General features: G+C 41.6%; 1 protein-coding gene across 3 annotated transcripts in view; it reads right to left on the bottom strand.

Moving 5' to 3' along the window:
- The window catches only part of rtn3 (reticulon 3), a 31,598-nt gene that overhangs the window by 10,717 nt on the left and 7,917 nt on the right, over positions 1-12,964 (bottom strand). Inside the window, exons 2-4 of one of the 3 annotated variants that reach the window (XM_037113056.1) lie at positions 12,827-12,874; positions 6,609-9,197; positions 705-912 (exon numbers count right to left, since the gene is read on the bottom strand). In XM_037113056.1, the coding sequence (XP_036968951.1) occupies positions 705-912; positions 6,609-9,197; positions 12,827-12,874 (2,845 nt within the window). The remainder of the gene's footprint in view (positions 1-704; positions 913-6,608; positions 9,198-12,826; positions 12,875-12,964) is intronic. The other 2 variants (XM_037113057.1, XM_037113058.1) reach the window with 2 other exon arrangements.

The raw sequence follows: 12,964 nt of genomic DNA, 5'->3' as shown, positions 1-12,964 counted from the left end.
AGGCACTGTCATGCCTGACCTCTAACATTCTGAAACTTGGTAGTCTTTCCAGCTGCACATGGTTTAATGGTTTACATGAGGCTGTCGTTTAAAACATGTGGCACTACAAAGAAGCAGCATGGCTCAGTGCACTGCAATGAGTTACATCTCAATCAATAATTTATCCTCCTAACATTATTCCAAAAAGAGGGTAAAATACATTATCTTATCATGGGTGATGTTTTATTCTGTTGTGTTGCAGCAACATTTGCAACCTGTAGCATTTTGCAACCTAGCGAGCATTCCAAGTATGGAACATTTTGAGATCTATAAATTACATTTGAAATGATTAATTAGTTTAAGATCCAAGCCTCCTTTATTTTGTCACTTTTCTATGCTGCAATATAAATACTACAAGTTTGACTAGTTGCTTTTTCTAATGTAAAAAAATGTTTAACTTTTCTTTTTTAAGGCTTCAAAAATGTTGGGAGCAATTTAAAATACTGACAATCCATTTTGCTTAAAAGGGTTCATAGATTGACATTGTCTGTTTTCACACAAGACAAAGAGTTGTCCTGAGAGAAACACTGAATTCTTTGCCAATTTGAGCATCAATCTAATAACATACATTTTTGGCCTTACCAAAGCCAGGTCAATCAAATCTACAAGTATGAAAAAGGTCAAAGTAAAGTACTGTTGAATCTTTAGAGAGGCTTTGGTCTTACTTGAAGGGGTGCCCATCGCTGGACTTCTGCACGGCCTGGACAACAGACTTGTAGATGCGGAAGGTGATGGTGACACAGAGCAGGGCCAGCAGCAGGTAGGAGATGACGCTGATAACGCTGAAGGCTGCCAGCGACAGCAGCAGCAGCATGGACAGGCCGAACACCAAGCCCGACTTCTTGGGGTCTCGCCAGTGTATCAGATCCTTCACTGCAGAGAGGTGGAAGGAGGGGGTTAGAACGATATTGGTTTGCCCAGAACTGGCCAACAGTGAATTTACACCAACATAAACTTTAAAATAGGGGCAGATTAGAAAATAGGAAAGGTTTCCCTCTAAATCGTTTTTACATAAAAGACTTGTTTATTCTGCAGATAAATACAGGCTGGAGTCACAACATGAGAATTCAGATATTTGTTTGCAATGAGTTGGTCTAATGGAAGAATATTGTTATTGGCCTTGCAAAACTTATCAGCCAAAAAAGAAAAAAAACAACTTCCACAATGCCACTCAGGGCTACTAAAACATGAATCTCCGTTGGCATCTGCAGTTGAAAATAACAGAGAAAGGGGCTCTGCTGAAGATGCACGTCTCATGTTTGTATGCTTGTCCTGTGAGGAATCATGCATGCAGAAGCGACAACCTCTATACAAGGTGGTTATGTAATGCAGGAATGAGTTGGCACTTTCAAACTGCCACTGTGTGGACAAAAAGGGGGTATTTAAAAAATCCTTGTGTAAGTGGTAGAGAAACCATGTGGACTGATGCCTCAGGGACAGTTCAGGCCTCAGTGCTCCAGCTACTGTAATGGCCCACACGTTATATTGGATCTTAACACACATATCATAGAACACTGAAAACAGCAGCAGCTATTTCCTGTGTAGTTGGACACCAACTTCCATTACACAGTCAAAAATGTAGATAGCACACATTTTAGAAATGGATATTACTCAGCTAAATTTCTTTCTTTCTTTTTTTTTTTAATCAAATCAGAGAGAGACCTGTGTTGCTTCAGGAAGCTCAAATCCCATATTTTGCCAAGTGAGCCCTTATAGCCCCTCTGACTTTAAATCTTTGGCCTCATGGAGTGCACAGAGATTTCTGCCCATTATATGGGTATGGCAGTAAGACTGCACGATATGGTCAAAAAAAAAATTATGTGATTATCTTGACAAATTACAAAATGATTCATGACTGGTGGGCATGATCGTTGCATCATATTTGTTTATGGCACAGACTTTTTTGGAGTTTGTACCAAACATGTTTTTTTTTTTTACATCTGGAGGATAAGATTGCTGTTAATGAAAGCATAATGCTGTTTTGTCACACAGTGAACATTTATCAATACATTGCAGCTTCTTGCGATTTGAATGATGCAATTGGCCATATTGAAATTTTGATAAATTCTGAATAATTGTGCAGCCCTAATTTGAACAGCAGTCTGAAAGAAAGTGCTGTCATGACTCTCTCCAATAAGGTATTAATACCCAAACTCAGTTAATGGTGCTGCCACTCTTCGGTCATCTTTCAGTGCAGCACCATAGTAAATATGGGCAGCAACTTTTTGCATTACATTTAATACCAGGCTTGCCTGACTTCTTAAAAATGCGCTGCTAAAAGTTAATTTAGCGGTTAATGTTTATTAACAAACATGATTCATAATTCCCATTTCAATACATTAACTGAAGGGTGGGCAAGCTGGAAACAAAGTTGACTTCCCTGGAGATGTTTTTTTCATGTGACAACAATGATTGGGGTTTCCTCATCCTGCACTGCAGGGGTGTGTGCGTCCTCCCAGCATGCTTTGCTGCTGGTACCCACAGGGAGGCAGCCGGAGCTGGACGGCCCTCGTTCATTATCTCTCTATCAGCCGCGCTCTCGCTGCTGAGGCGCAGTGGCCTGCTTTCACTGTGCTGCTCTTAAAGCGACACACACAACCACAGGCCTGCTAACACCATTATAGATAATTTAAATCATGATGTACAGTGGTGGATCACTAACAGCTATTCGCCCAACGATAGTCACCACTGGTGATGAGAATAAATGCATAAGCATGCCTTGTGTTATCTGAATCTATGCCATATGCTATTTTGTCTTCGACTGGGTATAAACGTACCTAGTCCCATCAGTGGACATTTCAGACCAATGTTCCCTCGAAACTGGTACCTGGCCTACAGCACATTACCCAAAATTACAATGACCAAATATTCTGTCAGTTACTGTTCTACATATCCTGTGAAATAGAGCTGATGAATATCATTCAATTGGCTACTTTTAGGTACTTTAATAGGCAAAAACGCCAGCCATTCTCTGGTTGCAACTTCTACAATGTGAGAATTTGATGCTTTTCTCGGTTTAATGTCACGATAATTAGAATATATTTTTCACTTTTGGACTGCTGGCTGAACAAATAGACATTGGACAATGAAACCTTTGACTCTGGACCTTGGGAGTATTGGTAATGTTCCACAATTTTCTGAAATTGTATTGACTAAAGTAAACAATATTGAAAACAATTGTTAGTTGTAGTCTCTCTTTAGTAAATTGAGGTCTGTGTGCTCAGGTTGGGTAGGTAGGTTTCTGGTTTTGCCAGTCCGGTCTGGTCTACACGTTTAAGCCTGTATGAGATTAAGCAAACTGACTGAACAGGCATTTGTAGGTGGGCAGAGTTAACAGCATGCCATTAGTTAGATTAGCTCAGCGCCAGAGGGTAGTGCCTCCCTATGTTTTGTTGTGATGTAGAGTTGAGAGTTGTGCAAACAGTGCTGCTATTCTTTCCTTCAACTGAAGTCCAACAGAGACAACTCAAAGCCTTGTTTTGATCTGCTCCTCTATTAAAGTTACTGCATTACGCTGTTAATATACTTCCCGTATCCGTTACAGCTCTAGTATTCCTGTGACGAAAACCCTTCATTTCTTAACCTGTAAAGAACTAGCCTCTATTTTGGGTCTCGGTTCAAAAATTACATGCCCATAATTAACAGAGCGTATCTCTGAAACTACGTCTTTGGTGCCGCTACACTCTGAGTATCATGCGAAACATAGTGGTAAAACAGGCATAGTCTGGTCCAGTCGGCTAAAAATCAAATTGGTTTGAGAACTTTTTCCATCAGCCTAACCCTACCATGCGCTTGGTGGACCCCAAATTGAAATGATTCACCACATTAATATTGAGTCCTTATTCTACTGTGTGCAGGGAAAAGGTGATGACTGTAAGCTTTAAAAATATGACCTATTTGTCAAAAGAAATGATCATATTTATAATGCAGCTTAAAGTTTTTCTCTGAAAACGCGTTGATGAAAAAAAGTTGTGGGTTGGAGGGCCAAAACAATGATGGGCAGCAATGATAAATTATGAGCAGTCTTGATGACTAAATTTTCAAATTGAGTAATTGGCAATTAAATTATTTTACAATGTTAAAAAAACCCATTATGCCTGTTCAAACCATGCTCTGTCTGTCGACCACATTACCAATCCTGACAGCTGTTATTGCCTGAAAAGGGAATGTGTACACATGGGTGTGCACGTCACAGCCAAGCCCAGCCTAAGGTAATAAATACCTGTTACTACTGTCGGGCCGACCCAGGGATAAAAGGGGTTTGATGGGTTTGACAGAAGTTTTCAAAAAGGGGGTTCTTTTAACCAAAAACTTGGATGGCAATGCAGCAAGTGTCACGCATTTTCAGCATGACAACATGCACACCAACTGAAACAAACTCACCTAGCCAAGTGTACCCCGCCTAATAACCTACTCAGTTGTAGAGCAGCACTGCAGAGAAGCACAAAAATAGCACAGCTCATGGCTGTAGGGGGAGGATTCAACAACACAGGCTCATCTACAGAACACGACACAAAACAGAGCTTCCTCTTAAACACCAACGTATACATTTTGCGCATTGTTAACAAGCTTCACTAAACAATGAACATTAGAGCATTAGACAAAGCTGTACAGGTATTTCCTTAGGTCTCTTCTGCACACTTTCCCTTATTTTTGGTTGCTAGAACACCAGCACTCTGTTCTCTGATATGCCAACTCTGGGGTAAAGTATTCAACACATGTAGACAGACCACTGAATGTGTTAGGATTACTGTCTGCATACCAGGCTCTGTGCATATGTGTTTGGAATGGAAATCATGTTTGCAGAGAAAGGGAGTGTACTGCAGAACTAGCTGCTCCTGAAAAATAAAACCTAGTAGCTTGTACTTTGCCCTTGCTCTGGTCAACTTTTAATGAAGAGTATACATAATATCTATCACAGTAAGCTGTGGTGCATGGAAACAGGCTAGTTAAGTAGTGCTTACACTCCTTTATAAACACAGCTTTTTTTTTTTCCTTTTTCTTTCTTTCGTTCTTTTTTTTTTTTTTTTTAAGTGCACAGCTAGACCTGGATGAAAAAAGGAAGATGGGACAAGTGAGGGCTGAAAGACTTGAAAACACACTAATTTACCAAGATGGCCTCTTGCCTGAAACTAGAGTATAAATTATGGCACCAAAATAATTGATGGCCTTAAAATATGCCATCACTTTTGCATTTCTTTGTTTTTTTGTACCATGCCTTAACATCATGTCATGGTCTTCATCTAGTCTGCTGTGGAGAGCTGCATCAAAGTAGAAACCTGACACTGGGGATTCACTGTAACCTGTGACTTCCAAGGTTCTTGCAAACCAATGCTTGGGCACCATATTTAAACCCCCACCCACTCTCTCGTCAATGGACCACTGCAGGGCTGTAAAAGGACAGAGGGCAAGAGAGGGTCAAAAGCTCAGATGGAGTGGGGATCACCTGACCATATGCAGCCTTTGTGCTAATATAGCAAACTACATTGTGGTTTGGATACTATTATCGCTGATCACTGCTGTGATCACCATGCCTCCAGGACTTTCTATATAAAAATCGTGTATCGTAGCTAAATAAATACAGATCTTATACTTGACAAAATCTCCTTAAATTTGAACGGTTGTGTAGTGTGGTAATCGATGATATTATCATCTTACATTCCAAATGCCATTTAGCATTATGTGTAAACCAAAAGGCGGTGTCCCTGAACATTGAGAGGTGTGTCTCTCCAGTGAAAGCTGTGTGTGGTATTCTTTATTGCATCATGCACTTAGACATTCTGACACAAGAACACCTGCTCCAATTACCTTAGTGCCTTTTGGTATAGCACAGTTGTGCTTTAATGCTGTAGTAATCTGGACTAGAAACTAAGGTTTTCGTACAAAAGGTACGAATGGGGAGTAGGGGAGAATTGTTGTTTTGCCTTTGAGCCAGCAGTGAAGGTATAACAGAACTGAATTGTCATCTGTGCAGAAAGTATGCATCAGTGAGCTGCCAGAAAAAGGTGCTAATAACACCCTGGAGGAGGTTATGTGGCATCACAGTAGAGGCCAACTCTGTTGTGTTAGGTGTCATCCCACTTTTGGCTCCATAACACTGCGCAAAGTTTAATAAGTTTAATAAACTTATTGTCGCAGCTGTATTGTGTGATCTCTGTTTAAGAGAAAGGCTATGCAAACACTTTTTTGAAAAGGAGCACAGGCACTATATTATTATTATTATTATTATTATTATTATTATTATTATTATTATTATTATTATTATTATTATTATTATTATTATTATTATGTTCTTGCACTATATCATGTAAATATGTATTTACGTAAATCTGATTCTATTTTCTTTCCTTTTTAATTATATTGTCTATTTTATGTTGCCTATTTTGCTACTGCTTTTGTTTTTGTTAAATTCCCAGACTGCTGTGACAAACAAATTTCCCCGTCTGCAGGACATTAAAGGATTTCTGATTCTGATTTAGGCAGTTACAAGGTACAAGTAAGAAAAGGAGTTCCTCTGAGGTGACTGCATGAGGTTAGCAGGCCTACTGCCCAAAAGAAAGAGGTGTTACCTGATAAGTGAGTTAGTATTGCTGTCAAGACATGCTCAGCAAGATGATAAGCTTCAGCCACCAATTCGTTGATGGCTTCAACCTCTTTGGAATAAGCGCTGTCAAACACAAGGTTGCTTTGAGAACACTGAGGAGTAGGAATTGAAGAAAAGGAAGACTGTTGTATAGATGTTGCATTGGGGTTAACTTTGTCCTGGTCAGCAACTGCTGACTGCAGAGACACCATTTCCTCCTCCTCTTCTTGACTGCTGCCCAGCTCTTTCAGGGCACTGATAGTAAGCTGTTCCTGTTCAAGATCCAATACCATGGTTGGGTGGGGATGGGAAGGAGGCACACCAGTTTTGCAGAACTCAGTCTTTAAGGGAACACCTTGTTGTGCATCCTTATCGTCATCTTGCCTCGATTTTAGGCATTCTCGCATGAAGTCCACAAAGCTATCAGTAGGCTCAGAAACTGAGGTGCCAGGGCTGACACTTTCTGGGATGCTTGTTGTGTCCTGCTGGCTATTTGAGCCCATTTTCTGTCCCAGGAGGGACTTGCCATTTGCCATGTTATCTGTAACAGTGGCGGTGGTCATTTTCTTATTCAAATCTTGGTCACTGATGCTTCCTAGTTTCTCATTTTGGAAAGAGGAGTACGGGTCTTGGGGATAATCTCTTAGACATGGCTGACCAACTGGTTTGGGGAAAGCTTCATCATCATTCACTGAGGTGACATCTTCCAGATTTTGACATTCAACAAGGGTATCATTTGGTGCAGTACTTGCATTCAGTGTTTCAACATGGATTTGAGATGGATCAGAAAGAAATCGTTCCTTAGCATTGCTTAGCCCTTTGTCATCTATGTCATCCAAGGGAGTGGATGCATCATAATCATAATCAAAGGATTGTCTGTCATAGATATCATCTTGCATGAAGCTGGTTTTAGAAAGCAAAGCCTCCTCCATATGAGCCCCTTTTACAGCTGTGTTGCTTTTTTCATCCATTTTGGATTCGGAGTACGAAGTTTGTTCCACAAATGCAAGATCAGTCTTGCAAGATTTGACCAGGATATCTTGTGCTTCATCTGACCACTCATCATCATTGTCTGGGAAGTCTACCTCTTCATTTGTGATTATGAAAGGGGAGGAAGAAGTCTGTGATTTTTCGGCTTGTGCTTGGGAATAATCAGATGCGAAGTCTTTTGTATCAGTTTGATTGAGTGGGGCCTCTGATGTTGATGTTTCAGGAAGAGTTTTAAGTATCTTGTGTTTGGGAGAGTATTCAGCATCAGAGTCCACTGGTGAAGATGGAGGAGAGTAGCCTTCCATGAATTCAGTTTCTAAGGGACGTGGTTTGGGTGGCTCATTTTTACCATCAATGGTCTCTGTTTCTGGGGTAATTTGAGCCTCTTTGGCTGGGTCTTTTACTACTTCATAATCCTCATCTTCCTCTGCTTCAAGCTCCATTTCCATCTCTTCATCACTGTAATTTGGCTCATCAGTTTCAATAACATTAATTGTTGGAACCTGCATTAGCTTCCTCTCAGACTTTGGTGGAGGGGTCACCTTGTCCTCAGAAGGAAGATTCTGAGCTGTGGAAGCAGGGGTTGTGATTGGATCATTTGAAGCTGCAGGATCAGAAGATGGGGGAACTGAGACACCATCCTCAATGACCGTATCATCTGACTCTCCTGAACTGTCCGCTTCACTTGCCTCAGGGGGCTCAAGATCTCCAGTCCAAGTGGGCTTCTTGTCATCCAATACATTCTGTTTGGCATCTGTGCCAGCTGGTGGGACAGCAGGAGAAGGGGAGTCAAAGCCTGCAGGAGGTGCAGGTGAAGCTGGAAGCACTGAACTGCAATTTGATGGAGAGTGGGCACCTGATTTCTCCTGCTGATCCCACATGTAGGCTGTTGGCAAAAAGCTAAGGTCAAACTCTGAGTCCTCCTCTACACTTGGCTGCTTCTGTACATCACTTAGGTCATCCATCAGTTTTGGAGCTTCAATAGGAGAATCCATAAAAGCATCAGGGACACCAGCAAAGGCAGCAGGAGCATCAGGTATAACTATATTAGTCTCCTTCTCCTTTGATGGAACATTGTCTGACATCAGGGGGCCTTTAATTAGATCTACAGAAGCAAAGTCTGGCACAGGAGGTAAATGTGCCTTCATCCACTCTTCCGTTTCTTCAAATTCACCCACTTGTCTTAAATCTCCAAGTACTTCAAAAGGAGAGTCTGGTGACTCCTGATCAGGAGAGCCTCCTTTTTTTTGGATGGTTGCCGTAATTTTTTCAGTGGGAGATTTTGGGGTCTCGGTGGGAGACTTTGGGGTCTCGGTGGGAGATTTTTCATGGTGGCGGTCTCTGAAGTGAGAGAAACCTCCATCGCTTCTAAAATCAGGTTCCTTCTTTTTGGCAGCAAGAGCTTCCAGTGCTTTTATACGCTCTGAAACAGGAGACGTCTTTATGGGTGAATCCGGTTGTCCATCTGGTGGCCCTGCTTCACTCCCATAATTGCCAGGGCTGAATGAGCCAGGTTGAGAAGGAAAGCGAAGAGATGTTGCTACACCATCACAGGGCTTGTCGGAGCCCAGGACCACTCTTTTGTCTGCATTGCCATGCATGAGGAACGACAGCGAAGAGGAAAAAGGAGGGGTGGTCACATAAATCACAACATACTCAACTCCCATGCACTTCTAATATTGTACAGTAAGGCCTTAATGCTGCAGCCCAAGCATTCATGCATTGCATCATGGAAAAGTAAGGCAAATTGGTATAATGGATGGTATCTTCACTTTTATGCATGCTGCTCTTAAATAAATTTGCCATTAGGCAGCACTCGGTATGGAACTTTATCTGAATGATCAAATGAAGCAGCAAAAGAAATGAAATCTCTCTGAATGATAATTCTTTCAAAATCAAATACATGCCAGTTGTAATTTGTATAGCAAGTGTATATGACTTGCAATACAATTGCAGGCTTGAAAGTCATTTTGTGTTCATTTTTCTTATTTGAATGTAATGACCTGTTCAAATCAAAATGTACAGTCTTTAAGTGGAACAGACTGTTTGAAATAGTTCGCCTTGTGATCCAGCAGAGGGCGCTCTAAATAAGCTTGACCTATTGCACGCTGTATTAACCCCTGACCTATCAATTCAGCTAGTACATTATGTTGTTTGCTATGAAAATGCACTAGTGAGCAAAGCCGTCCTGAGTGGACATCAAAGGTACTGAGAAGTAATGTATGGAAGTATTTAGGGTTCTACACCGTAGATGGAAAAGTAACTAACAAAGCTGTTTGTCGACTTTGTATAAAGCAGCTGTCTTACTCTACAATGGCAACAAATCTATGGACTCACTTGCTAGCCAACAACCTCATAAGCCAACATTAGCAAGTGAGTTTACAACCTCGCCTGACTGCCTACTACTCGGCACACTCAGCTTCATCAGGCCCCTTGCCACCAGGTCGTAAAAATGCCATCACCGACAAGATAGCAATTGGTATCATTTTGGGAGGGGTTTCGGGATCTCGTGATGGAACTGGAGCCTAATGTTGCGTGTCAGCCCTAGTATGTTATACCCCAAAACTTCAGTTTTAAGAATTTCCAACAGCTCGGAGTGTTTTGTCCAAAACCTCAGAGAAGGTGAGTTCCGCTGGACCACTGAACAAAGTAAAAACAACTGAAAAATCTTTAGGAATGCCGACCTGAATGCAAACACAGAAACAATTCTATGCAGAATTCACCTGCCTATCAAATTTTTGCTCACCTAAACATTTTTATTTCAATTTATCAAAACTACACAGGCAGGACTTCCAAAAATGTTCTAAGCAACTGTTCCAACATTCACATAATCACTTCCAGCACCAATAGTTGCCTATGTTATTTTCAACACCCACCACCAATCCATCATGACATTGATGGATGGAATTGACAGCTATATAAGGAAATTAACATCAGCTGCTCAGTTCAACTTCTGTACACCAACCTCAATCTTCTTATGACCATGACTGATCTTTTACTCAGCAAGCAGTATTTTGGGGTTCTGCTAGTTTTTTCGAATTTTGTATTTATTTAATCCAAGGGTCAAATTTGTCCTACTTCAAGTTAACCTTGCTGTGTTGTGAGCATGATCCCATGCTCCCCCCCGCCCCCCCGTATAGACACAGACTTTTCCACTGATGCCCAGCTGACTGGTCCACTTTGTCTTGGATTGGACTGCCACCTCCCCTGTGCCACAATACAATGCCTTGTTCAAACTAGGCCACATGAATGGACTTTTCCATCTCATCAACAGTGTTGTAGTCCTTTGGCTCTGTGCTAGTAAACAAATTCCGAAACAGCTAGTGAGAATACATCCACGGATATTAGGCAGGGCTAGGGCTACTTGATAAGAACCTTAATTTTCAGAGGGACTACATGAACATGGTTCAGAAGTGGTCAACAACTTTGCTTTGCAACGGGCCACTAGTCATGTATCATCTGCCAAATAAGGCCTCAGTGGCCCCCCCATGTCTGAATTTATGTAATCTCCTCTGTGCAATAATAACTGGAGCTGAGAGATTACGTATGTGGTCTGGGTATAACAATCATTTACAATTCCCAAAACCCGATTCTGACCTGAACATGACATCTCATTCCTGACCTTGTAATCAGTGTGTACAACAAAAGCTCAGTAAAAGCCAACAACTGGACCTTGAACTGAGATTATTTTGTCACAAATTCTCAACAAAAACATTTACTGCAATGAAACATTTAAATCCCCAAGGCTCCAATATTGGTACTCTGCATAGATTTACCAAACCACTGTAATGCATAAGCCAAGTCAGATATCTTTGCAGAGAAGCCGATGAGTCAGTAAGAGTTCAAATTCCACAGGGTGCAGTCAGGTCCCGTCATTCCTCCCTTAGAGTGAATGGGTTGGATGCTTGTGACATAAGTATGTATAGTAATGTGTGCCTGAGAATACTGTGTGGCTCATAACATCATCTACCCTTATCGATATCTAGCCTAGTATCTAACAATTTCACAAACACTGCTTTCACAGTATTGGCTACAATCTGTTTACACAGGTATAGACTTCTAAAACTGGGAGAAAAATATAAAACACAGCACAAAAATATTCTGAAAAAATGAAGCAAAACCGGTCCAAAAAAAAAAAAAAAAACAACAAAAAAACTACTGTTTAATGCTTAAGCAAGGATGTGAGACATGCACAGAGCCTACAAAGCCATAAGCAGATAGTGGGGTGGAGGGCAAGTGAGCAGCCACAGGCAATGGCAAGCCCAGGCCACTGGGCGGTGGATGATATTCTCCAGTGCCACTCATCCTCCAGGGCTCCCTTCTACAGGAGCTGGGGGATGGGGGGGAGGGACTCGGATACTAGGGCAACAGGAAGGTAGGACCACCCCCACGGGACACCAACCTTATCCATTTTTAGGTTTCTGCTCTTGTGCGCACAATGTGAACTTGAACTTCTCTGCTGTCTTAAAATAAGGTGGCAATCTTGGGATTAACTTGAACCTACAGTGAGTGCTGCTGACCTAAATAATGTTCACTAGCAAGCAGTAAAGACTGAAATGGATCAGATTGCTAGCAGCTGCAGAGGCAAGGTTTTACAGGTCTAATTCTTGGTGTCTGTCAAAGGACTTGATATAGCAGAGTAAAAGCCGAGATTGAGGAACTTCATTCAAAATGGGTCATATATATCCGTAAATGCTCTGTTGGATAGAATATTGCAGCATGGATTAATTTCCTGCAGCACAAACAAACTAACAATGAAACCTATCAATAGGTCAAGACAGCTATATACAGCAATAGCTTGTAAGGTATCATCTCAAGTTGCAGGCTGGGGGTGGTGAAGAAGCAGTTACCACCGCCATATGTCATTGAAAACAGGAGTAGCTGTGCTGCCTGGTTAACTTACAATTAGTGAAGCAACTGCCGATCAGCAGCGTTGGAAACAGATAGGAATTGCATGACAAGGTTTGTCAGAGGAGGGGCGAGCAAAGACCGGTCGAGCCGGGAAGGACCTGGGGTTAGGATCTGAGGTTAGGACCTGAGTTCACTATTTTGTTGGATCTCTTTGCTGGTTCGTTCTATTTTTATTGGACTCTTAGGAGCAGGAGAGGGGCACTAGAAAGAGGGATGAAGTAGAGCAGTACAGCAGCAGGCCAGCGAGAGAGTACAGGACAGAGGGAGAGAGCAGGCGAGCAGCGTAGAGAACCATACACTTGCCTTGAGGAGACTGAATGAGAGATACAGGCGAAGAGGAAAGAAAGGAATCTGAAAAAATAAAGGACAGAAGAATGATCATCTGAGAGAAAGTAGTATAGAACTTCTATTTGCTGCACCCAATCAAATAAAGGCATTCAA

Source organism: Acanthopagrus latus, chromosome 10, assembly GCF_904848185.1.
Source record: "Acanthopagrus latus isolate v.2019 chromosome 10, fAcaLat1.1, whole genome shotgun sequence".
NCBI classification, from domain to species: domain Eukaryota; kingdom Metazoa; phylum Chordata; class Actinopteri; order Spariformes; family Sparidae; genus Acanthopagrus; species Acanthopagrus latus.
This window is presented reverse-complemented; position numbering and strand designations above follow the sequence as displayed.